Source organism: Triticum urartu, chromosome 5A, assembly GCF_056163025.1.
Source record: "Triticum urartu cultivar PI428250 chromosome 5A, HENAU_Tu73, whole genome shotgun sequence".
Lineage (NCBI taxonomy): Eukaryota > Viridiplantae > Streptophyta > Magnoliopsida > Poales > Poaceae > Triticum > Triticum urartu.
In genome coordinates, this window is record NC_141877.1 from 462,937,144 (window position 1) to 462,960,668 (window position 23,525).

The 23,525-nt window shown below is 45.6% G+C and overlaps 1 protein-coding gene and 1 pseudogene across 2 annotated transcripts; one reads left to right on the plus strand and one right to left on the minus strand.

Moving 5' to 3' along the window:
• Window positions 1–1,888: 1,888 nt before the first annotated feature.
• LOC125509712 (wall-associated receptor kinase 3-like) lies at window positions 1,889–6,234 on the plus strand (annotated as a pseudogene). Its single transcript, XR_015604936.1, has 4 exons — window positions 1,889–2,480; window positions 3,838–4,279; window positions 4,377–4,541; window positions 4,971–6,234. The product of XR_015604936.1 is annotated as a wall-associated receptor kinase 3-like (transcript).
• Window positions 6,235–6,341: 107 nt separating this feature from the next.
• Window positions 6,342–10,305, minus strand: LOC125509713 (putative BPI/LBP family protein At1g04970). The gene is made up of 6 exons (XM_048674737.2): window positions 9,750–10,305; window positions 8,621–8,760; window positions 8,085–8,439; window positions 7,650–7,898; window positions 7,231–7,356; window positions 6,342–6,845 (listed from the first exon to the last, which is right to left on the minus strand). The coding sequence occupies exons 1-6, from the start codon at window positions 10,143–10,145 to the stop codon at window positions 6,603–6,605; spliced, it is 1,509 nt and encodes a 502-aa protein (XP_048530694.2). The 5' UTR covers window positions 10,146–10,305; the 3' UTR covers window positions 6,342–6,602.
• Between the last annotated feature and the right edge of the window lie 13,220 nt (window positions 10,306–23,525).

The following is a 23,525-nucleotide window of genomic DNA, read 5'->3' on the forward strand; positions in this document are numbered from 1 at the left end:
ACCTGATTAGCATCCGTAGGAAGAACCGATGGAGTTGGCGGAGTAGGGGCCACCGGAGGAACTGGACGTGGCGGACAGCAGACCTCGCCAGAAAGAACACCCCAGAGACAGATGCCACGCATGTGAATGCGCATAAAGCCAGTGAACTCGGTGTAGTTAGTACCATCAAAGATCACCGGACAGCGAGGGACAGCAACATAGCCCGATGCAGCAGACATTTTTTTTGTGTGTGTGTTAGTCAGGGGCAGACGAACGTAGCAGAGCAATCAGCCGAGATCCGGCGGCGTGACGAATCAATACGCCAGCACCACGTATCAGCAGAAGCAGCAAGCAGCACCCGTAGGAAGTGGCTAGCACCACGTATCACCGGAGAGCAAAGTAGCACCACGTAACAGCAGCAGCCAGCAGCTAGTGCACCAAGCGGAGATGTAGCACGGATCGATGAGATCTTCAACTGAGGACAAACGGGTGATTGATCTGGAGGCCCGGTCCTGTCGTGGGCAGATCTGCAGGCAAGCAAACTCCTCCAAGATCGGCAGCTGGCAGCAGATCAGATCCAGAGGAAAACCGGCTTGCTCGTGTTCGATCCAGGGAGACGGGACTGGGGAAGGAGCCGGCCTGAGTTGACCTGCAAGGGAGAGTAGCGGGCGTGGAGAGCCGCCGGCTACGATAGACAGAGAAAAGGAGCAGCGGCCACAGAGGACGGCGGCGACGCGGGTTGGATCAATAGCACGAGTTGCAGCGTGCAAAAAAAATTGACCTAGCTCTAATACCATATATACATGTACAGGTGTGGAACATATGCAGGAAACCCCTTATATAACGGGATAAATACAAAGGGGTACATGACTTATATTATAACTCTAACAGGATTCAGAAAAGGACCCGGCTGGGAAAGTATTTGGCCTTCAACATGTCTGCCCATAGACCTTGCGCGTTCCAAGACAGCTTCCAAATCCATGAAATTTCTTAGTATCTACATATATATATATATATATATATATATATATATATATATATATATATATATATATATATATATATATATATATATTACACTTTCCAGAAAGTACTTGCGAATACATTATGTCCCCTAGTGCCTAAATATACGCTTCCTTCTATCAATATAGCAAATTTTTTGCTTCCACCTAACAGTCCAATTTTCAATGGGAAAATCAACATGCATGCTTCATGACATCATACAGAATGTTTCAAATCATGGAAGCATCCACATGGTTTAGTTAAACATAGCCAATGTCTAAAGTCTAAACGTAGAATTAGCCGTGGTCGATGTCACCCTCTTCCCCTTACGGATGCATTGCCCATCCGGTGAAGCAATAGCTTGAAGCGGCACCTTGGTCATGCATATGCATATGAGAGATGCGCTAGCCGACCACGCTGATCAACCTCGGTGACACATGAGATCGACCACTCAAGCCAAAACAAACAACATCGACGAGCGGCCGCATGGTTTGCACCCACGACTAAATGCTCGACGAGCGGAGCATGTCCGTAGAGGGTGCATGTCGGGTGACACCGATAAGGAATCGCAGAGGGAGGGCTCTACGATGTATGGCAGGTCCTCAAATTTGGAAACCGTGGGTATTCATCTATCTATTATGAATCCTCCCTCTACAAGCAAGCAAAGGTGTTCCGTCAGCATATCTCACTCGAGGCTACCTCATCCAGTGATGTTGGCTATCTCTTTTATGCTCAATTAATTCGGAAGTGCTCCCAGATGGAATTTAATAGGGAGTGTCCCCGGTCCATCTTGGACACGGTCAACATTAACTCCTAGAATGATTCTTCTGGATATCCCACAAGGGTGATGGCGACATGACCTCTAAACAAGTTCCAATCGAGGCTCGGCTATAAAATCAAGGTTTGTTCCCGAACGAACTCCTCAATTCGTCTGCAGAATTTTCTCCTCGTTTGGAGACTACTGGCATTCATCCAATTAATTGTAGACCCAGAGCAATACCATGGTCAGCTAGGAGCCTACGTCCACACCTACCCGTTCACCGGCGGCGGCAATGATGAAGCTGGGCTATCCTCGGTTTCTTCTCTCTGGCTATATTTTCCTCAGCCTTTTAGGGATTTGGGTGGTGGCCACGGCCGTTGTACCGGCAGGCCATCGTCCCGGCTGCCCGGCGAAGTGCGGCGACGTCGACATCCCGTTCCCGTTCGGCATCGGTGATCAGTGCGCGTTCCACCCCGGCTTTGGGCTCGACTGCACGGCCGTGGATGGCGTGAAGAAGCCTTTTGCGGGGACCGTCGAGGTGACTAAGATCTCCTTGACTAACGGCACGGCCACGATGAACACGGCCATCTCTTGGCAGTGCTATGTCCCGGCCACTGGCACTACGAACTATTCAAATGGATGGTTGAACCTCACCAACACACCTTTCTGGATATCGGAGGTTGATAATACAGTTATCGTCATCGGGTGCAATACTCTTGCTTATATGATAAGCTCTTCTGTAAGTACTTCGCTTTCTTATACTGAATTGATCCGGGTGAAAATGTCTGGAAAGCCGAATTTTTCTTTAATCAATTTAGAGGGTGTAAAACCTGCCCCAAACAACTGTTTTTAGTTCATTATTACATATCCATTATCAGATAACAAGCAAATGACATGCTATGAGTATTTTTCTTTTTGTGGATCATGCTATAAGTTAACTTAACAAAACACTAAAACTCTTATGTTGATGTTATTAGATACTCCATCCGTAAAGAAATATCAGAGTGTTTACATCACTAATTTACTAAAATAAATGCTTTAATATTTATTTACAGAGGGAGTATTGTAGTTTATTATCCTAACCCTGCACTGAATCCACCCGATGGACGGCCGCTGGTCTTATGTCCACGATGTGTACTAGACCGGTAACTTCTAGGCCTTTAGTTTTTCTTTTCTTTTTTTGCGGGAATTCTAGCCCTTTAGTTTCTGTAAGCCCCGTGTTTTGTGTAGAGCTTGAAGCTCTCTCACCATTCGTGAGCAACAAAGCCCCTAATTTTTACATTGATTAACTTTCATATTTGTCTTTTTGCAAGAGACCTTTTAGTTCATACTCTCTCTTTTTCGGTTTAGGCTGGTCATAGTGAGGAGTAATATGTATGTGATATCGTGCAAGCCATTATTTATTAAGATGTAGACTCATTTTACCTTGGGATATGTTCTAAGTCAAACTTCTTTGAGTTTGACCATGTATATAGAATCACGTATTAACATCTACAACATCAAATATTTATATATGTTTTTGGATAAAAGGTGGTTTGAATTGATTTAAAATATAGCATCAAGAAAACACAAACATAATGAGCACACACCTGGCCTCTGCATAGTTAGAATGCATACAACCAACATCAACACGTACACACAACAAATAAACCCGCCGACGAATAGCAAAATCATACAAGACCAAATCTATGCCTTAGTGGAAAAAAACACTCAAAGTGATCAACATCGATCACCAAATTACATCAATGACCATATCCACATCAAGCATCTTTTAACACAACAAGGACAACAATATTCTTCAATAACAACGCCTTCAGAAAGGGAACGGCGCTCAAGAGCCGTTGTCACCGGATCCAACCATCAAAGACCAGATTCTACTATATGATGAAATATTTATATAGTATGAAAAAAATATTATGATGAATCTAATGAAGCTAATTTGGTGTTGTAATATTTGTATATTTTTTAGTAAATTTTGTCAAATGTAAAGATGTTTGGCTTAAAAGAAACCTAGAACTTAAAAGTATTTTGAAATAGAGGACTAGTGTAAGTTAGGTCCAGGACATCACATCATATTATATTTTCCACACGTGCAGTATGTAATAGGTTGCTCGTCCACGTGCGAGAGCGGCGACCCCCTGAAGAATGACACATGTTCTGGTGCTGGCTGCTGCCAAGCCAATGTCCCAAAAGACATACAGTATTATAATGGCTATTTCAACGAAAAGTACAACACCACAAAAATATGGCGAGACAGCCGCTGCAGCTACATAACAGTGATGGAAAAGGCAGCTTTCAACTTCAAAACTAGCTATGTCAAATCCACAGTGTTTTATGATACATACAAGGGTTACGTTCCTATTGTCCTGAACTGGAAAATAGCACTACAGACTTGCAAGGAAGTTAGGAACGAGAGTTCCTACGCATGTGTCAGCAGCCACAGTGTGTGTGTTGATTCCACCACCCACAACCCAGGCTATCGCTGCAACTGCTCTGATGGATACCAAGGCAATCCTTACATCGCGAATGGATGCCGGGGTATTGCTTCCTTGTGCATTGACATAAGACCTCACGTAAGAATCAAATTGTATACAGTGTTTAGCAATTCTAACTACAAACAATTGTTTGGTTCCAGATATCGATGAGTGCCGGCGCCTTGTCAATCCTTGCGGCGACGGTATATGCGAGAACACGCCAGGAAACTACAGCTGCTCATGCTACCCAGGGAATTATATGACGAATGGCGTTTGTGTGCCAATTCAAAAAAAGCCTTCCCGTTTTCAGGCAATGCCAGTTGTAGGTAAGTTCGTGTGTACGGCGAGCACCAAAATAACATCGCTTGTGGGCAATTAATTGGACACCTACGAAGTACAGTAATACGGAAGTTTGTACTAAGATGATAGCCTAATTTGTTTTCTTTAGAAGCAAGTCATGTTTGGCCAAATTTCTAATATCTCCCGTCACAAGTATGATCAGTTTCTTTTTATCAATCAAACATTTTAGAAGTGTGACCATCACTGTTGAAGATTTTACTACAAAATTGACAACATAAAATTGAAAGTACTAGATTCGTTATGGAATATGCTGTTATAATGCATGATTGTTTCTTAATTGAAAACAACGCATATTCATAGAAAATGATGGTCACTTTTCCTTCAACATAATACTTTTATTATAACTGGCCACTACACATCGAAACTAATTCATTTCGAACAAATACCTCATGCAGGTGCAAGTGTAGGACTTGTCGTCCTTGTGATTGTTGTAGCTTGTGCATGCTTGATCCAAGAGAGAAGAAAGCTACGAAATATGAAACTGGCCTACTTTCGGCAACACGGTGGTACGATATTATTTGAAGAAATGAAGTCACGGCAAGGCGCCGATGCATTCAAAATCTTCTCAGAAGAAGAATTGCAGCAAGCCACGAACAGGTTTAGTGAAAAACAAGTCATTGGTCGGGGAGGCCATGGAACTGTCTACAAGGGACTTCTCAAGAGTAATGTTGAAGTAGCAGTCAAGAGATGCATGACAATTGACGAGCAACACAAGAAAGAATTCGGCAAAGAAATGCTGATACTAGCCCAGATCAACCACAGAAATGTCGTGAAGCTCCTCGGGTGTTGCCTGGAGGTGGAAGTCCCCATGCTGGTTGGTGTACGAGTATGTCCCAAATGGCACACTCTTTGATCTCATCCATGGCAACCATGGCTGGCGCATCTCCTTGGCCACTCGCTTGGGGATCGCCCATGACTCTGCCGAGGCACTCTCCTACCTTCATTCGGGGGCTTCAACTCCGATCCTCCATGGTGATGTTAAATCTTCCAACATCCTTCTCGACGATAACCACAAAGCTAAAGTCTCCGACTTTGGCGCCTCCATCCTTGCACCAACCGACGAGTCCCAGTTTGTCACACTTGTGCAAGGAACTTGTGGGTACCTCGACCCCGAATACATGCAAACATGTCAGTTGACAGACAAGAGTGACGTGTACAGCTTCGGTGTTGTTCTTCTGGAGCTGCTCACATGCAAGAAGCCATTTAATCTCGATGCCCTTGGGCAGGAGAAGAGCCTATCAATGATGTTTATGTCTGCGATGAAGGAGAATAGGCTTGAGGTTATGTTGGATGATGGGATCAAGGACGAGGACAATATGGAGATTCTTGAAGAGATCGCGGAGCTGGCAAAGCATTGTTTGGAGATGTCTGGTGAGAACAGGCCATCAATGAAGGAAGTTGCAGAGAAGCTCGATAGGCTGAGGAAGGTGATGCACCATCCATGGGTGCAACAGAATCCTGAAGAAATGGAAAGCTTACTTGAGGAACCCTCGGCAATGGTCCACTCGACGATTGTCAGTGATCAATATTTCAGCATTGAGAAGAAAGCTGTGACAAATCTGCAATCAGGGCGTTGAGTAATCGCATCTAATTATTTTGTATCAAAACAATCCATCAATTTGTATATGTACGTTATCTATTTCTCATTATCTTTGTCAATTGTACTGGGAATTCCCATCGTATTATAGTTGACCGAGCGACTTTACGATTACAAGCGGCCACGTATTATAATTGTCATATGGAAGAACCGCGGATACATCACAATGTTGAAACCATCAACTAATTCTCCAGTATAAAACATAGTGTTACAGCGGGTCCAGACTAGTTGTCAGTTCTCACATACCAGATTCACGGAAATATTTACATTTACAAAGTTACAGCTGTGGTTATTTACAGATTTTCATCGAGGGGTGATTACTTACAGACTACAATCGATGCCGGACCTTAGTTTATACTAGTTGTTTACACAACCGATGCCAGACTACAACAGATACAATCAATGAAATAGCTTCACAACGTACATTAGTTTATACTAATTGTTTCATGGTGACTACCGGATCTTTGCTGACTGGTCCAACAACTGCTATTCCAGATCTATTCATTGGTTCGATGAAGGAAACATCAGAGCTAACAATTATGCTTGAGTATGAAGTGAGGATATAAGCATCTCTTATGACGAAGCCCTTGATGATGGGCAACGGGAAACCTTGTCCAAGATACGAGTTCACGTAGGGCACGAACAAATTTTTCAGGATGATACGCATCAGACTCTGACAATTTAACAGGATTAGCATCGGTTCAGAGTATCAGAACTCCAGAAGGAAAAAATGATGTTCAAGTAAGTAAAGTAAAATTAGGTATAATGAAACATGAGTGCAGCTCCATTAGTAACCATTGGTTTTTCTTTTAGCGTCAGGTTTAAGGACATCTCTGAAGGCATTTTCTGTTATAAAATGGTGCCCCTTCAAGTACTTAGCATAACATAATCTTTCATAATTCCTAGACATGAGGTAGCAATTTCCAAGCTCATCTCAGTGCTAGCATTTAGATTAGGAATCTCCCCTGCTACATCTTACTAAAGTGTGCATTTGGGTGCAATTAAAGGCCCCTACCACTGGGAGACAAAAAAACTGAAAATGCCGAGGCAAAAATTACCTGCACTATACCAGTATGAAGTTTGCCAATGTCGCTCCACTTCAAGTCGAACGAGAAATAATTTAACTCAACCTTTCCAACGAGATTATTTCCAGAAACACTTGCATGTCCAGAAACAGCAACTGACTGCAAAAGCAATATGTATTACAATAAGAATAACATTAAGAGATTGAGAAAGATGCATATGTTTTCATGGAGATACAAACTTCCAATTATCCAATACAGCAAAGTATAGTTTAGTTTAGTTTAGTTTGATTGTGTGAAAAGTTGAAATATTGAGAGCCTGAAGCAACATAAGAAGATATACTTTAATACCACCCAGATGGTGCATATGCATTGTTATTTCACTCCAATAGATTACCTCTCATAAACTGAACAACTAGGATAGGAACACACAAAATCAGTGAAGAAAAACTCACCAGTGATATGCATGCAACTGGAACTTTATCATCAGAACCCAATACGATTACTGTGACATCTAAGTCCACTGTGGTGTCAATTCTACCCACATTAATCCTCACAGAGGGAGGTGATATAGCAGAAATGTTCAGCAGCATATCCTTGTTTGGATATTTACGGTACAACCTTGGAATCAAAAACCTCCAGCTAGCAGTGTTCAAAAGAAACTGATCGGGAACCTTGTCCACCATATGTTGTAGTAAACCAGCCTGAATGACGAAAGTAATCACATCAATCAGAATAGGCTCACTGGTATGTAGTAGTATAGTTGAAGCATGGAAAACGTCTAGGTTCAAGTTAGCAACTCTGCACTCACATAGTCAATAAGAATACTATTCTTTTGAAATAGGAAGAGAAAAGGAACAAGTTTACAATGATAAATGATCATAGTATACCTTGAAGTAGAGAGCTGAAACAGAGTTGAAAACATCTTCGTCCAATGAAATCCACAGCATGTTTGAAGAGCTGCCAAGAGGTGGTGCAAGTTTGGTATCACCAAAATGCATGTCACTCTGAGGAGCAGTTTTATCAGATGGAATAAATAGTCCATCTATATCAAACTCAACAGAGGAACTACTGAAGCGTGGATCATTAATAAATGTCACATTCATAGCAGCGACTCTATCAACATAAATTTCCTTTGGAAGACCTCCTAGGAAAAGGTCGAGCTTCGATGCACCCTCCACTATTTTGTTCGCAATCGCATTTTCCACAGATGATCTGATATGATTGCTAAAAGCATCTATGAATCTACAAAAAGCAAGAGGATATATCAACTGATGTGGGTTAAATAACATCTCACTAAAATTCGTTCAAAAAGAAAAACCCTAGTTCACTTCAGATACATATCATGCCAAGAGTTTTATATAGAAAAACCCTATTCAAAGGAGTTGACAAAGTACTCACAAATATGAAATTGTGAACCACGTACCCTTGATAAAACCAAGAGGATCCTCCATTGAGTGTTATGTCCAAGTCTTTCATATAACAGCCACATTCCATGACAAATAGTTTGAGCGATCCATTTTTATTCTTCAGCCCCATGGAAACCCCAACATCCATTCCTTCAACCTTAGTGAAAAGGATTCATGAATACACCTTGTACCTTCTTCCATATGCATGTCAAGGGTGTCTACTACTAAAAAGTTAAAAAGGTAAAGGATGTGTAACTATCACATACTATGTCGCACCACAATGAACAAAACAAAGGTGCAAGGTTTGACATGCTAAGAACACTTCCAAGTAAATGTAAAAATTACATACAAAAGGCTGCAATTGTTTGCAAAGGAAGGCATGTAATTTGAATCCAGGTACTTAGTTTCTTGTGCAAGCTTTTCAACTTAAATAATTTTAAAAATAAAAGTAACTCACTTTTTGCCTTGTCCAAATGAACAACAAGCTTATTATCAGACCAAAATGATTTATGACGCATACGGCATTTCTAAGTTACCTTGCCGAAATACTGTTTAGTTGCTTGCTTCTGTCTAGGTGTATAGTTAGATTCTACTGCCTCCGTTGCCAAATATAAGATGTTTTGGATATTTCAATATGGACTACATACGGATTGAAATGAGTGAACAAACACACTAAAACGTGTCTATATACATTCGATTCAGGAAAAAGTTAAAACAACTTATATTTGTGAACGGAGGGAGTAGATCGTAAGTTCAAAACCCCATTGTGCTAAAATGTCATATGCTGGTCAAAGCAATCCTGCAGGCTGACCAAATTGAATCCTAAGTAAAAAAGTCATGCTGGTACCAATATGTAGCCAAGATATGAGTATTGTTTCAATTGAAGCTTATGTAAAACAATCATGCTGCACTAATAGGTAGGAAAAATATCATTATCCCATAAAATAGTTTGTACTACTGAATAATACACATAGACACCCATGTACTTACTGAAGAGATGAAAATTTCTTTACAGCCGATGTATATATGAATTAGTTCTCCGAAAACTAGGTTTACGTCTATTCTTGAGGATGCAATTACCTCTACTTATGAGCATTATTAACATTCATGAACCAATTAGTACCTGAAGCCCGTCAGTCGTATTACCTGAACGGAAGCATTCCCGCTGTCAGAGATCTCAACGAGCCAGGAGCTGTACGAGTAGCTCCACTCCATGGTGAGGTTGACGCTGGACAGGGACGCGGCCACCACGACCCCCGTGTCCCCGGCGGCGACGGTGGAGTCGGCGACTGCCACGCCGCCGAGCACGATGCGGGAGGCGACCGTGCGGACGGCGCCGATGATGGGGATGCTGACGGACCGCTCGATGTCGGGGACGCTCAGCTGCGCGAGGGTCTCGGCGGCTCGGGGCACGAGCAGGTCCTTGGCGAAGTCGAGGCCGGACTGAGAGATGACGGCGGAGATGTGCGGCGAGCCGGCGGCGGGGGAGGAGGTGGAGAATAGGAGGGTGAGGAGGAGGACGAGGAGGAGACGGGTGACCATGGCGGCGAGGGGGATAGCGTTCGCCGGCGGCGGCGGAAGTGGGTTGCGTCAGGGAGAAGAACACACGCGCGGCGGGGGGGAGCTTGCGAGCTCGCGACGGCTTTGACCGGCCGCGGCTTCAGTGAGGAGCGATTGGGGTTTGCCAGGGTTGACGTGGCGCAAACGTGGCTCGGTTGGCCACCCGTCAGCCGGCGGCGTGTAGCATCGCCCGTCCACATGTGTTCTTCTTCTTTTGCTTAAGAAATGTTAGCCATGTGAAAGAGCGAAAAGCCGTCAATGCAATAGAAACAACACGACAGTTCTCATTAATATGTGTGTGCGGTAAGGTAGTCGTGCACGATTGTGGCGTGGCTTGTTGGGTCCGTCCCACCTGGTGACGGTTCGCGTATCGCTCCGTCGATTGCGGAGGCGATTAGGGTTTCGGACGTACTTCCTCACCCATAGCTCTCGTCTGTGATCGATCGCCATCTCTCTGACCTTGATCGATTTCGTTCGTCTCTCGCATCTAAGCGAGCCTCGTCGTAACCCCTCCACCAAAACCTTCTGTGTGCTCCCTAGGGCGCACGGTCATAAGACACCAAAACCCTAGGAGGTGCCCGGCGGCGGCCATTGGCCGACAGGAGGTAGATGGAGGGAGTAGCAGGGATGTTGAGGAGTCTCAAGTTGTCGGAGGAAGAGAGGAAAGGGGTCAAGATCCGGCTGGGGGGGAAGGAGAAAGGGAAAGGATCGAAGTTTCAGGCGGTGGGGAGAGTGGTGTCCGAGAAGCCGGCTCATCCAGATGCGATTTGCCTCTCCTTGGGCCGGATCTGGTGCCCGATAAAAGGAATTGACTGCAAGGAGGCGGGGGATAACAGGTTTGTGTTCACACTCAAACAGGAGTCTGGTAAGCGGAAGGCACTTGAGGACGAGCCGTGGATGTTTGATAAGGATCTTGTTGTGGTGGAGGACTATGATCCAAGCAAGAGAATAGAGGACTATGACTTCAATGACATCCCTATATGGGTGAGAATCTTCAGTCTCCCTCTCGGTATGATGAATGAAGCCACAGCGGAGGAAATAGGCAACATCATTGGGCGATTTGTTGAAGTGGATGCTGGTGCGGATGGAAGAGCAATTGGCAAATTCTTACGGGTGAAAATCAGGATGAACATAGAGAAGCCAATCATGAGAGGGTTTACCCTAGATGATGAGGATGAGAAGGAACCACAGAAGAGAAAGAAGGATATGAGTATTGATGGGAAGGAGGGAGAGGAGGAAGAAGGTCTCTGGTGCCGCTTCGAATATGAGTTCTTGCCTGACTTTTGTTACACATGCGGCTTCATCGGACATGTGGCCAAGGAGTGCTCTATCAAGATGAAGAAAGGTGAGGACCCTCAATTTGGCCCTTGGCTTAGAGCAGATATGGGGAAGAGGAGGTTTGCACATGAGGAAGACCGCAGTTGGAAGGGAAGGGGAGGTAGTGCAGGAGGTTTTCGGCAGTATGGGTATAGCCGTGCGGGAGGAAGATCGGGGAGTGGGAGTGGCAGCGACAGCGACAGCTTATCTTGGAGGAAGGAGGGAGCTCGGGAGGGAGATGGGAAAGGAGGCAAAGCTGAGGGGGAAGAGGAAGTCACGAGTCCTGCAAAGGTGTTAACCAACAACCCTGCACATGGTGGAAAACCGAGGAGGTTGAATATGAATGAGGCTGCTGCACAGGTTCCGGTCACATGTGATAACACGCCCCAGGGGAAAGAGGTGGCCTTGCTTGAGCAGCATGCCAATCTGAGGGAGAAATCACAGGTGTCGCTCCCTAAGGAGAAAGTGGAGGCAAAGGAGAAGGGTCCAGTAACACAGCCACGGGCGGCCACTAAGGGCAGGATGGAGGCGGGCGGAAAACAAAACCATAAAAAGGGGGGACGTTCCACCGGCTTCCCAGGAAGAATGAAAGTAACAGGGGCGAAGGGCATAGCAGCGAGCTTGTACTGGGACAGAAGAGATGTCATGAGAAGGACGAGGTAGGGGTGGAGGAGGAAGCGAAGAGAGGGAAGCTGATGGAAGGGGGAGTGGTTGTGAGCGAATGCAAGGAGGGAACAACAAACAACAATATTAATGTTGACAAGATATCGGCCGGGCTATCCGAGCAGCCCCGCCGGGCACAATGAAAATCATCAGTTGGAACTGTCGGGGGCTCAGGAACGGCCCGACAGTTCGATCTCTCCTCGAGTTGGGGAGGGCGGAGGATCCCGATGTGCTGTTTTTGGCGGAAACGAGGCTCACAGAGAAGGAGTTGGATCGATTCCGGTGGAAGTTAGGGCTCGCTAACTTATCCGCCTGGAACCCGGTGGGTCGTAGCCGGGGAGTTGCAATGTTCTTGCGGCGGGGACTCGATATTTCACTTCGTTCGTATGGGAGGAGACATGTTGACGTAGACGTGAAGGAAGAGGATGGCTCAATATGGCGGTTGACAGGTGTTTATGGGGAGTCGGCTACAGAAAGGAAAAAAGAAACATGGAGAACCCTACGACTTCTCAAGCAGCAACATCAGCAGGATCGACCGTGGCTATGCCTTGGAGATTTTAACTAAATCCTGTCTGGAGCTATCATGTTCTCCCCCAACATAGTCTGCTATCATGTTCTCCCCCAACATAGTCTGCTATCGTGTTCCCTCCTGAGCTCCTTGATCTTATATTCTGGAGCTATCATGTTCTCCCCCAACATAGTCTGCTATCATGTTCTCCCCCAACACGGATGAGCACACTAAACAACAGGTGAAGGCGGAAGTGCAAATCATGAGTGAGGATTGGAATGATCGCTACTTGGGACTGCCTGTACATGTTGGTCGATCCCGGCGTCGCACGTTTGCATATATCAAAAGGTGCTTGTGTGGGCGAGTCCATGGCTGGCAGGAAAGACTCTTGGCAAAGAGTGGGAAAGAAACTCTGGTTAAGGCCGTGGGGCAGGCCATCCCGACCTTTGCCATGTCTTGCTTCGATCTCACGAAAACCTTCTGCCAGGAGCTGAACTCGTTATTAGGGAAGTTTTGGTGGAGCCACCAGGACAAGGAGAATACAATGCACTGGTTAAGCTGGGAGACTCTGACGAAGCCAAAAGCAATGGGAGGATTGGGATTTCGGGACATGCACAATTTTAACATCGCCATGTTGTCCAAACAAGGGTGGCGCCTGCTTCAAAACCCCGAAAGCCTCTGTTGCAGAATTTTGAAAGCTCGCTACTTCCCGCACTGCAGTATCCTGGAGGCGGTGCCGAGAGACGGGATATCTTACACCTGGAGAAGCATATTGAAGGGCCTCGATCTAGTTAAACAGGGTTACATCTGGAGGATCGAGGATGGCTCAACGGTGAAGATATGGACTGATCCATGGATTCCTAGAGCTTGGTCGAGGCAAGTCATCACCCCACGTGGACAGAGCCTGCTCACACAGGTCAGTGAGCTCATCAACCCGGTCACGGGTACCTGGGATGAAGAACTTGTCAATGCATCGTTCTGGCCGGACGACGCTCGCCATATCCTACAGATCCCGCTTCGAGAAGGTGTTGACGATTTCATGGCTTGGCACTTTGACAGCAACGGCCAACATTCAGTCCGGAATGCCTACAAGCTGCAGGTCCAACTGGAGAAACAAGATCGCGGCGATGGCGCAGGCAACAGCGCCACGGCGGCTGGCAACCTGGACCGATGTGATGATATGTCCTGGAAGAGGATTTGGAAACTTCCAACCTCGCGCAAAATTCAAATGTTCACATGGAGGATCAAACATGAGTCTCTTGCGTTGCGGACAAATCTTGCCCGGAGGGGAGTTAAACTTGAATCCACGAAGTGCCTCTTGTGTGGCCTTGCAGATGAGGATGGCGCACATCTCTTCGTCAAATGCAAAGAGGTTAAGATAGCCTGTCGAGCCATGAGCTTGGAAGCGACCAGAATGGAGTTTGAACAATTCACATCATTGCATGCAATGCAGGACTTCCTGTGGACGTTAGATGAAAAGAAAAGAGTACAGATTCTCACATTCTGGTGGCATTGGTGGAACCACAGGAACAAGGTTAGAGAGGGCGAGCTACCAGTCCCTGTGTCTGAGGTGGTTCGGCGTGTGTTTAGTAACACACAGGAGTATATGCAGCTTTTTGGTGCAAAGGCCAAACACAAACCGGACTGCAGATGGCAACCCCTGGAGAAGGACAGGGTCAAAATCAATTTGGATGGAGCTTTCACCCCGGGCGAGTCCTTTGTAACATGGGGCGTAGTGATACGTGATGATGCTGGGGAGGTCATGCTGGCCCGTGCGGGACGGAAGGAACACGTTGCCAACCCTTTTGCTGCGGAAGCTACTGCCATGTCTGAGGCCGTCTCAATGGCGACCGAGGTTGGTGCACTCCGGGTGATCTTCAAAACAGACTCAAAGCTCCTGTCCGAAGCTCTTGACTTCACCAAGGTGGATTCATCTCCTTATGTGGCCATCATTGAGGACACTAAATTCCAGCTCAAGATGTGGTTTTCTCAACACTCCATCAATGTTTGTCGGCATACTGCGAACTCTGTAGCACACGAATTAGCTAAAGTTGGTCGTAGTTGTTTGCCAAATGACAGCGCTAGCTGGGACTCTATTGTACCGCCCTCAGTGGTTGTTTGTGTTTCGGGCGACTTGCCCGTACACCGTTAAGTTATAAAGCTTTGCTTTACCCTCAAAAAAAATGTGTGTGCGGTGGATTTGTCTTTGGTGGATCTGCTCTGATCTAATCGTTGTTTGCCTATGTTTGTCTGTGTTCATGTTGGATCCTTTCGATCTACGCTACTCTTCATCGGCGTCGGTTGTTGTCCTGTTGCGATGGTCCTACGGAGTCTTAGCACGACGACTTTTCGAGTAACAAGGTTTTCCCGGCTCCAGCAAGAGAGGTGCGATGACAGCGGCGTGTCTTCGGCTCGCTTCAGTGCTTGTAGTTGTGGTTAGATGTGTTGGAAATATGCCCTAGAGGCAATAATAAATTGATTATTATTATATTTCCTTGTTCATGATAATCGTTTATTATCCATGCTATAATTGTATTGATAGGAAACTCAGATACATGTGTGGATACATAGACAACACCATGTCCCTAGTGAGCCTCTAGTTGACTAGCTCGTTGATCAATAGATGGTTATGGTTTCCTAACCATGGACATTGGATGTCGTTGATAACGGGATCACATCATTAGGAGAATGATGTGATGGACAAGACCCAATCCTAAGCCTAGCACAAGATCATGTAGTTCGTATGCTAAAGCTTTTCTAATGTCAAGTATCATTTCCTTAGACCATGAGATTGTGCAACTCCCGGATACCGTAGGAGTGCTTTGGGTGTGCCAAACGTCACAACGTAACTGGGTGGCTATAAAGGTACACTACGGGTATCTCCGAAAGTGTCTGTTGGGTTGGCACGAATCGAGACTGGGATTTGTCACTCCGTGTAAACGGAGAGGTATCTTTGGGCCCACTCGGGAGGGCATCATCATAATGTGCACAATGTGATCAAGGAGTTGATCACGGGATGATGTGTTACGGAACGAGTAAAGAGACTTACCGGTAACGAGATTGAACAAGGTATCGGGATACCGACGATCGAATCTCGGGCAAGTATCGTACCGATAGACAAAGGGAATTGTATACGGGATTGATTAAGTCCTTGACATCGTGGTTCATCCGATGAGATCATCGTGGAACATGTGGGAGCCAACATGGGTATCCAGATCCCGCTGTTGGTTATTGACCGGAGAACGTCTCGGTCATGTCTGCATGTCTCCCAAACCCGTAGGGTCTACACACTTAAGGTTCGATGACGCTAGGGTTGTAAAGGAAGCTTGTATGTGGTTACCGAATGTTGTTCGGAGTCCCGGATGAGATCCCGGACGTCACGAGGAGTTCCGGAATGGTCCGGAGGTAAAGATTTATATATAGGAAGTCCTGTTTCGGCCATCGGGACAAGTTTCGGGGTCATCGGTATTGTACCGGGACCACCGGAAGGGTCCCAGGGGTCCACCGGGTGGGGCCACCTATCCCGGAGGGTCCCATGGGCTGAAGTAAGAAGGGATCCAGCCCAAAGTGGGCTGGGGCGCCACTTCCCCTAGGGCCCATGCGCCTAGGGTGAAGGGGAAACCCTAAAGGAAGAGTCCCATCAGGGGAAGGCACCTCCTAGGTGCCTTGGGGGGGGGGGAGGACTCCTCCCCTGGCCGCCGCCCCCTTGGAGATTGGATCTCCTAGGGGCTGGCGCACCCCCCCTTGGGATCCCTATATATAGTGGGGTAGGAGGTGTTGGAGAACGTTGCAGAAAACAAAAATTTTCCTACTCGTTTCACCAAGATCATCTAGGAGTTCATATAGCAACGAGCTATCGGATGCATCTACATACCTTTGTAGATCGCGCACGGAAGCGTTCAAAAGAACGGTGATGATGTAGTCGTACTCGACGTGATCCAAATCACCGATGACCAAGCGCCGAACGGACGACACCTCTGCGTTCAACACACGTACGGGACAGGAGACGTCTCCTCCTTCTTGATCCAGCAAGGGGGGAGGAGAGGTTGATGAAGATCCAGCAGCACGACGGCGTGGTGGTGGATGCAGGGCGTCACAGTAGCAGGGCTTCGCCAAGACTACGAGGGAGAGACGTAACGGGGAGAGAGGGAGGCGTCAGGGGCTGGGGTATGAAGTCCCTCCTCTCCCCCACTATATATAGGGGTGCCAAGGGGGGGCGCCGGCCCTAGTAGATAGCATCTACTAGGGGGGGCGGCGGCCAAGGGGAGGTTTCCCTCCCCCCCAAGGCACCTAGGGGTGCCTTCCACCACTTGGACTCTTCCTTGGTGGAAACCCTAGGCGCATGGGCCTAGTGGGGCTGGTGCCCTTGGCCCATGTAGGCCAAGGCGCACCCCCTACAGCCCATGTGGGCCCCCGGGACAGGTGGCCCCACCCGGTGGGCCCACGGGACCCCTCCGGTGGTCCCGGTACAATACCGATAACCCCGAAACTTGTCCCGATGCCCGAAACTGCACTTCCTATATATAATTCTTTACCTCCGGACCATTCCGGAACTCCTCGTGACGTCCGGGATCTCATCCGGGACTTCGAACAACATTCGGGTTACTGCATATACATATCTTCACAACCCTAGCGTCACCGAACCTTAAGTGTGTAGACCCTACGGGTTCGGGAGACAAGCAGACATGACCGAGACGACTCTCAGGTCAATAACCAACAGCGGGATCTGGATACCCATGTTGGTTCCCACATGCTCCACGATGATCTCATCGGATGAACCACGATGTCGAGGATTCAATCAACCCCGTACGCAATTCCCTTTGTCAATCGATATGTTACTTGCCCGAGATTCGATCGCCGGTATCCCAATACCTTGTTCAATCTCGTTACCGGCAAGTCACTTTACTCGTACCGTAATGCATGATCCCGTGACCAGACACTTGGTCACTTTGAGCTCATTATGATGATGCATTACCGAGTGGGCCCAGTGATACCTCTCCGTCATACGGAGTGACAAATCCCAGTCTTGATCCATGTCAACCCAACAGACACTTTCGGAGATACCCGTAGTCTACCTTTATAGTCACCCAGTTACGTTGTGACGTTTGGTATACCCAAAGCACTCCTACGGTATCCGGGAGTTGCATGATCTCATGGTCTAAGGAAAAGATACTTGACATTGGAAAACTCTAGCAAACGAACTATACGATCTTGTGCTATGTTTAGGATTGGGTCTTGTCCATCACATCATTCTCCTAATGATGTGATCTCGTTATCAATGACATCCAATGTCCATAGTCAGGAAACCATGACTATCTGTTGATCAACGAGCTAGTCAACTAGAGGCTTACTAGGGACATGTTGGTGTCTATTATTCACACATGTATTACGGTTTCCGGATAATACAATTATAGCATGAATAAAGACAATTATCATAAACAAGGAAATATAATAATAATGCTTTTATTATTGCCTCTAGGGCATATTTCCAACAGGAGGGCCTCTCAAACATACCTTTTGCCTTTGGTGCAGCCCCTCCCTCTCTCCCAAGTTCTTCTCCTCTTCTGCGGTGCTTGGCGAAGCCCTGCAGGATTGCCACGCTCCTCCATCACCACCACGCCGTTGTGCTGCTGCTGGATGGAGTCTTCCTCAACCTCTCCCTCTCTCCTTGCTGGATCAAGGCATGGGAGACGTCACCGGGCTGTACGTGTGTTGAACGCGGAGGTGCCGTGCGTTCGGCACTTGGTCATCGGTGATTTGAATCACGACGAGTACGACTCCATCAACCCCGTTCACTTGAACGCTTCCGCTTAGCGATCTACAAGGGTATGTAGATGCACTCTCCTTCCCCTCGTTGCTGGTCTCTCCATAGATAGATCTTGGTGACACGTAGGAAAATTTTGAATTTCTGCTACGTTCCCCAACAGTGGCATCATGAGCTAGGTCTATGCGTAGATTCTATGCACGAGTAGAACACAAAGTAGTTGTGGGCGTTGATTTTGTTCAATATGCTTGCCGTTACTAGTCTTATCTTGATTCGGCGGCATCGTGGGATGAAGCGGCCCGGACCGACCTTACACGTACTCTTACGTGAGACAGGTTCCACCGACTGACATGCACTAGTTGCATAAGGTGGTTAGCGGGTGTCTGTCTCTCCCACTTTAGTCGGATTGGATTCGATGAAAAGGGTCCTTATGAAGGGTAAATAGCAATTGGCATATCACGTTGTGGTCTTTGCGTAGGTAAGAAACGTTCTTGCTAGAAACCCATAGCAGCCACGTAAAACATGCAAACAACAATTAGAGGACGTCTAACTTGTTTTTGCAGGGTATGCTATGTGATGTGATATGGCCAAAAGGATGTGATGAATGATATATGTGATGTATGAGATTGATCATGTTTTTGTAATAGGAATCACGACTTGCATATCGATGAGTATGACAACCGGCAGGAGCCATAGGAGTTGTCTTTATTTATTTATGACCTGCGTGTCAACTTAAACGTCATGTAATTACTTTACTTTATTGCTAACCGTTAGCCATAGTAGTAGAAGTAATAGTTGGCGAGGCAACTTCATGAAGACACGATGATGGAGATCATGATGATGGAGATCATGGTGTCATGCCGGTGACGATGATGATCATGGAGCCTCGAAGATGGAGATCAAAAGGAGCAAAGTGATGATGGCCATATCATGTCACTATTTGATTGCATGTGATGTTTATCATGTTTGTACATCTTATTTGCTTAGAACGACGGTAGTAAATAAGATGATCCCTCATTAAAATTTCAAGAAGTGTTCTCCCCTAACTGTGCACCGTTGCTACAGTTCGTCGTTTCTAAGCACGCCGTGATGATCGGGTGTGATGGATCCTTACGTTCACATACAACGGGTGTTGACGAGCCTAGCATGTACAGACATGGCCTCGGAACACATGCAAAACACTTAGGGTTAACTTGACGAGCCTAGCATGTACAGACATGGCCTCGGAACACAGAAGACCGAAAGGTCGAGCATGAGTCGTATAGAAGATACGATCAACATGAAGATGTTCACCGACGTTGACTAGTTCGTCTCACGTGATGATCGGACACGGCCTAGTTGACTCGGATCATGTAATCGCTTAGATGACTAGAGGGATGTCTATCTGAGTGGGAGTTCATAAGATGAACTTAATTATCCTGAACATAGTCAAAAGATTTTGCAAATTATGTCGTAGCTCGCGCTCTAGTTCTACTGTTTAGGTATGTTCCTAGAGAAAAATTAGTTGAAAGTTGATAGTAGCAATTATGCGGACTAGGTCCGTAAACTGAGGATTGTCCTCATTGCTTCTTAGAAGGCTTACGTCCTTAATGCACCGCTCAGTGTGCTGAACCTCGAACGTTGTCTGTGGATGTTGTGAACATCTGACATACACATTTTGATAACTGCGTGATAGTTCAGTTAAACGGTTTAGAATTAAGGCACCGAAGATGTTTTGAAACGTCGCGAAACATATGAGATGTTTTGAGGGCTGAAATTGGGATTTCAGGCTCATGCCCACGTCAAGAGGTATAAGACCTCCGACGATTTTCTTAGCCTGCAAACTAAGGGAGAAAAGCTCAATTGTTGAGCTTGTGCTCAGATTGTCTGAGTACAACAATCATTTGAATCGAGTGGGAGTTGATCTTCCAGATGATATAGTGATGTTTCTCCGAAGTCATTACCACCAAGCTGCTAGAGCTTCGTGATGAACTATAATATATCAGGGACATATATGATGATCCTTGAGATATTCGCGATGTTTGACACCGCGAAAGTAGAAATCAAGAAGGAGCATCAATTGTTGATGGTTGGTGAAACCACTAGTTTCAAGAAGGGTAAGGGCAAGAAGGGATACTTCATGAAACGGCAATTCAGCTGCCGCTCTAGTGAAGAAACCCAAGGTTGAACCCAAACCCGAGACTAAGTGCTTCTGTAATAAGGGGAACAACCACTGGAGCAGAATTACCCTAGATACTTGGTAGATGAGAAGGCTGGCAAGGTCGATAGAAGTATATTGGATATACATTGTGTTGATGTGTACTTTACTAGTACTCCTAGTAGCACCAGGGTATTAGATACCGGTTCGGTTGCTAAGTGTTAGTAACTCGAAATAAAAGCTACGGAATAAACGGAGACTAGCTAAAGGTGAGCTGATGGTATGTGTTGGAAGTGTTTCCAATGTTGATATAATCAAATATCGTACGCTCCCTCTACCATCGAGATTGGTGTTTGCGTTGAGCATAGACATGATTGGATTATGTCTATCGCAATACGGTTATTCATTTAAGGAGAATAATGGTTACTCTGTTTATTTGAATAATACCTTCAATGGTCTTGCACCTAAAATGAATGGTTTATTGAATCTCGATCGTAGTGATACACATGTTCATGCCAAAAGATAGTAATGATAGTACCAACTACTTGTGGCACTGCCACTTAAGTCATATCGGTATAAAACGCATGAAGAAGCTCCATGTTGATGGATCTTTGGGCTCACTTGTTTTGAAAGGTTTGAGACATGCGAACCATGTCTATTGGTGTATATGCATGAAGAAACTCCATGCAAATGGACCGTTTGGACTCACCTGATTTTTGAATCACTTGAGACATGCAAATCATACCACATGGGCAAGATGACTGAAAGCCTCGTTTTCAGTAAAATGGAACTAGAAAGCAACTTGTTGGAAGTAATACATTTTGATGTGTGCAGTCCAATGAGTGCTGAGGCATGTAGTGGATATCGTTATGTTCTTACTTCACAGATGATTTGAGTAGATGTTGAGTATATTTACTTGATGAATCACGAGTCTGAATTATTGAAAGGTTCAAGTAATTTCAGGGTGAAGTTGAAAGATCGTCGTGACAAGAGGATAAAATATCTATGATATGATCATAGAGATGAATATCTGAATTACGAGTTTGGCACAGAATTAAGACATTGTGGAAATTGTTTCACAACTGATACAGCCTGGAACACCATAGTGTGATGGTGTGTCCGAACATCATAACTGCAGCCTATTGGATATGATGCATACCATGATGTCTCTTATCGAATTACCATGATAGTTTATGGGTTAGGCATTAGAGACAACCACATTCACTTTAAATAGGGCACCACGTAATTCCGATGATATGACACCGTATGAACTATGGTTTAGAGAAACCTAAGCTGTCATTTCTTAAAAGTTTGGGGCTGCGACGCTTATGTGAAGAAGTTTCAGGCTGATAAGCTCGAACCCAAAGCGGATAAATGCATCTTCATAGGACAACCCAAAAACAGTTGGGTATACCTCCTGTCTCAGATCCGAAAGCAATAAGGGATTGTTTCTAGAATCGGGTCCTTTCTCGAGGAAAAGTTTCTCTCGAAAGAATTGAGTGGGAGGATGGTGGAGACTTGATGAGGTTATTGAACCGTCTCTTCAACTAGTGTGTGACAGGGCACAGGGAGTTGTTCCTGTGGCACCTACACCAATTGAAGTGGAAGCTTATGATAGTGATCATGAAACTTCATATCAAGTCACTACCAAACCTCGTGGGAGGACAAGGATGCATACTACTTCAAAGTGGTACGTAACCCTGTCTTGGAAGTCATGTTGCTAGACAACAATGAACCTACGAGCTATGGAGAAGCGATGGTGGGCCCGGATTCCGATAAATGGCTCGAGGCCATAAAATCCGAGAGAGGATCCATGTATGAAAACAAAGTATAGACTTTGGCAGAACGGCTCGATGGTCGTAAGGCTATTGAGTACAGATGGATTTTAAAAGGAAGACGGACAATGATGGTAAATGTCACCATTAAGAAAGCTCGACTTGTCGTTAAGATGTTTTTCCGACAAGTTCAAGGAGTTGACTACGGTGAGACTTTCTCACTCGTAGCGATGCTAAGAGTCTGTTGGAATTATATTAGCGATTACTGCATTATTTATGAAATCTTGCAGATAGGATGTCAAAACATTGTTTCCTCGACGTTTTTTTTTTGAGGAAAGGTTGTATGTGATACAACCGGAAGGTTTTGTCAATCCTGAAAGATGCTAATAAGTATGCAAAGCTCCAGCTATCCTTCTAAGGACTGGAGTAAGCATCTCGGAGTTGGAATGTATGCTTTGATGAGATGATCAAAGTTTTTGGTGTATACAAAGTTTATGAGAAACTTGTATTTCCAAAAGAAGTGAGTGGGAGCACTATAGAATTTCTGATAAATATATGTTGACATATTGTTGATCGGAAATGACGTAGAATTTCTGGAAAGCATATAGGGTTATTTGGAAAGTGTTTTCAATGGAAAACCTGGATTAAGCTACTTGAGCATTGAGCATCAAGATCTATAAGGATAGATCAAAACGCTTAATGGTACTTTCAAATGAGCACATACCTTGACATGATCTTGAAGTTGTTCAAGATGGATCAGTCAAAGAAGGAGTTCTTGCCTGAGTTGTAAGGTATGAAGTTAAGACTTAAAGCTCGACCACGGCAGAATAGAGAGAAAGGACGAAGGTCGTCCCCTATGCTCAAGACATAGGCTCTACAGTATGCTATGCTGTGTACCGCATCTGAAATGTGCCTTGCCATGAGTCAGTCAAGGGGTACAAGAGTGATCTAAGAATGGATCACAGGACAGCGGTCAAAGTTATCCTTAGTAAATAGTGGACTAAGGAATTTTTCTCGATTATGGAGGTGGTAAAAGAGTTCGTCGTAAAGGGTTACGCCGATGCAAACTTTGACACTAATCCAGATTATTCTGAGTAGTAAACTGGATTCGTATAGTAGAACAGTTATTTGGAATAGCTCCAAATAGAACGTGGTAGCTGCATCTAGGAGATGGCATAGAGATTTGTAAAGCACACAC

Excerpts from the sequence above, each read along its gene's own strand:
- LOC125509713 (XM_048674737.2), bottom strand. The coding sequence starts at position 10,145 with ATGGTCACCCGTCTCCTCCTCGTCCTCCTCCTCACCCTCCTATTCTCC. Across the intron at positions 8,761-9,749 it reads GCGGGAATGCTTCCGTTCAG|GTTGAAGGAATGGATGTTGG; the intron begins GTAATACGACTG and ends CTTTTCACTAAG. Across the intron at positions 7,899-8,084 it reads TTTCAGCTCTCTACTTCAAG|GCTGGTTTACTACAACATAT; the intron begins GTATACTATGAT and ends TTCGTCATTCAG.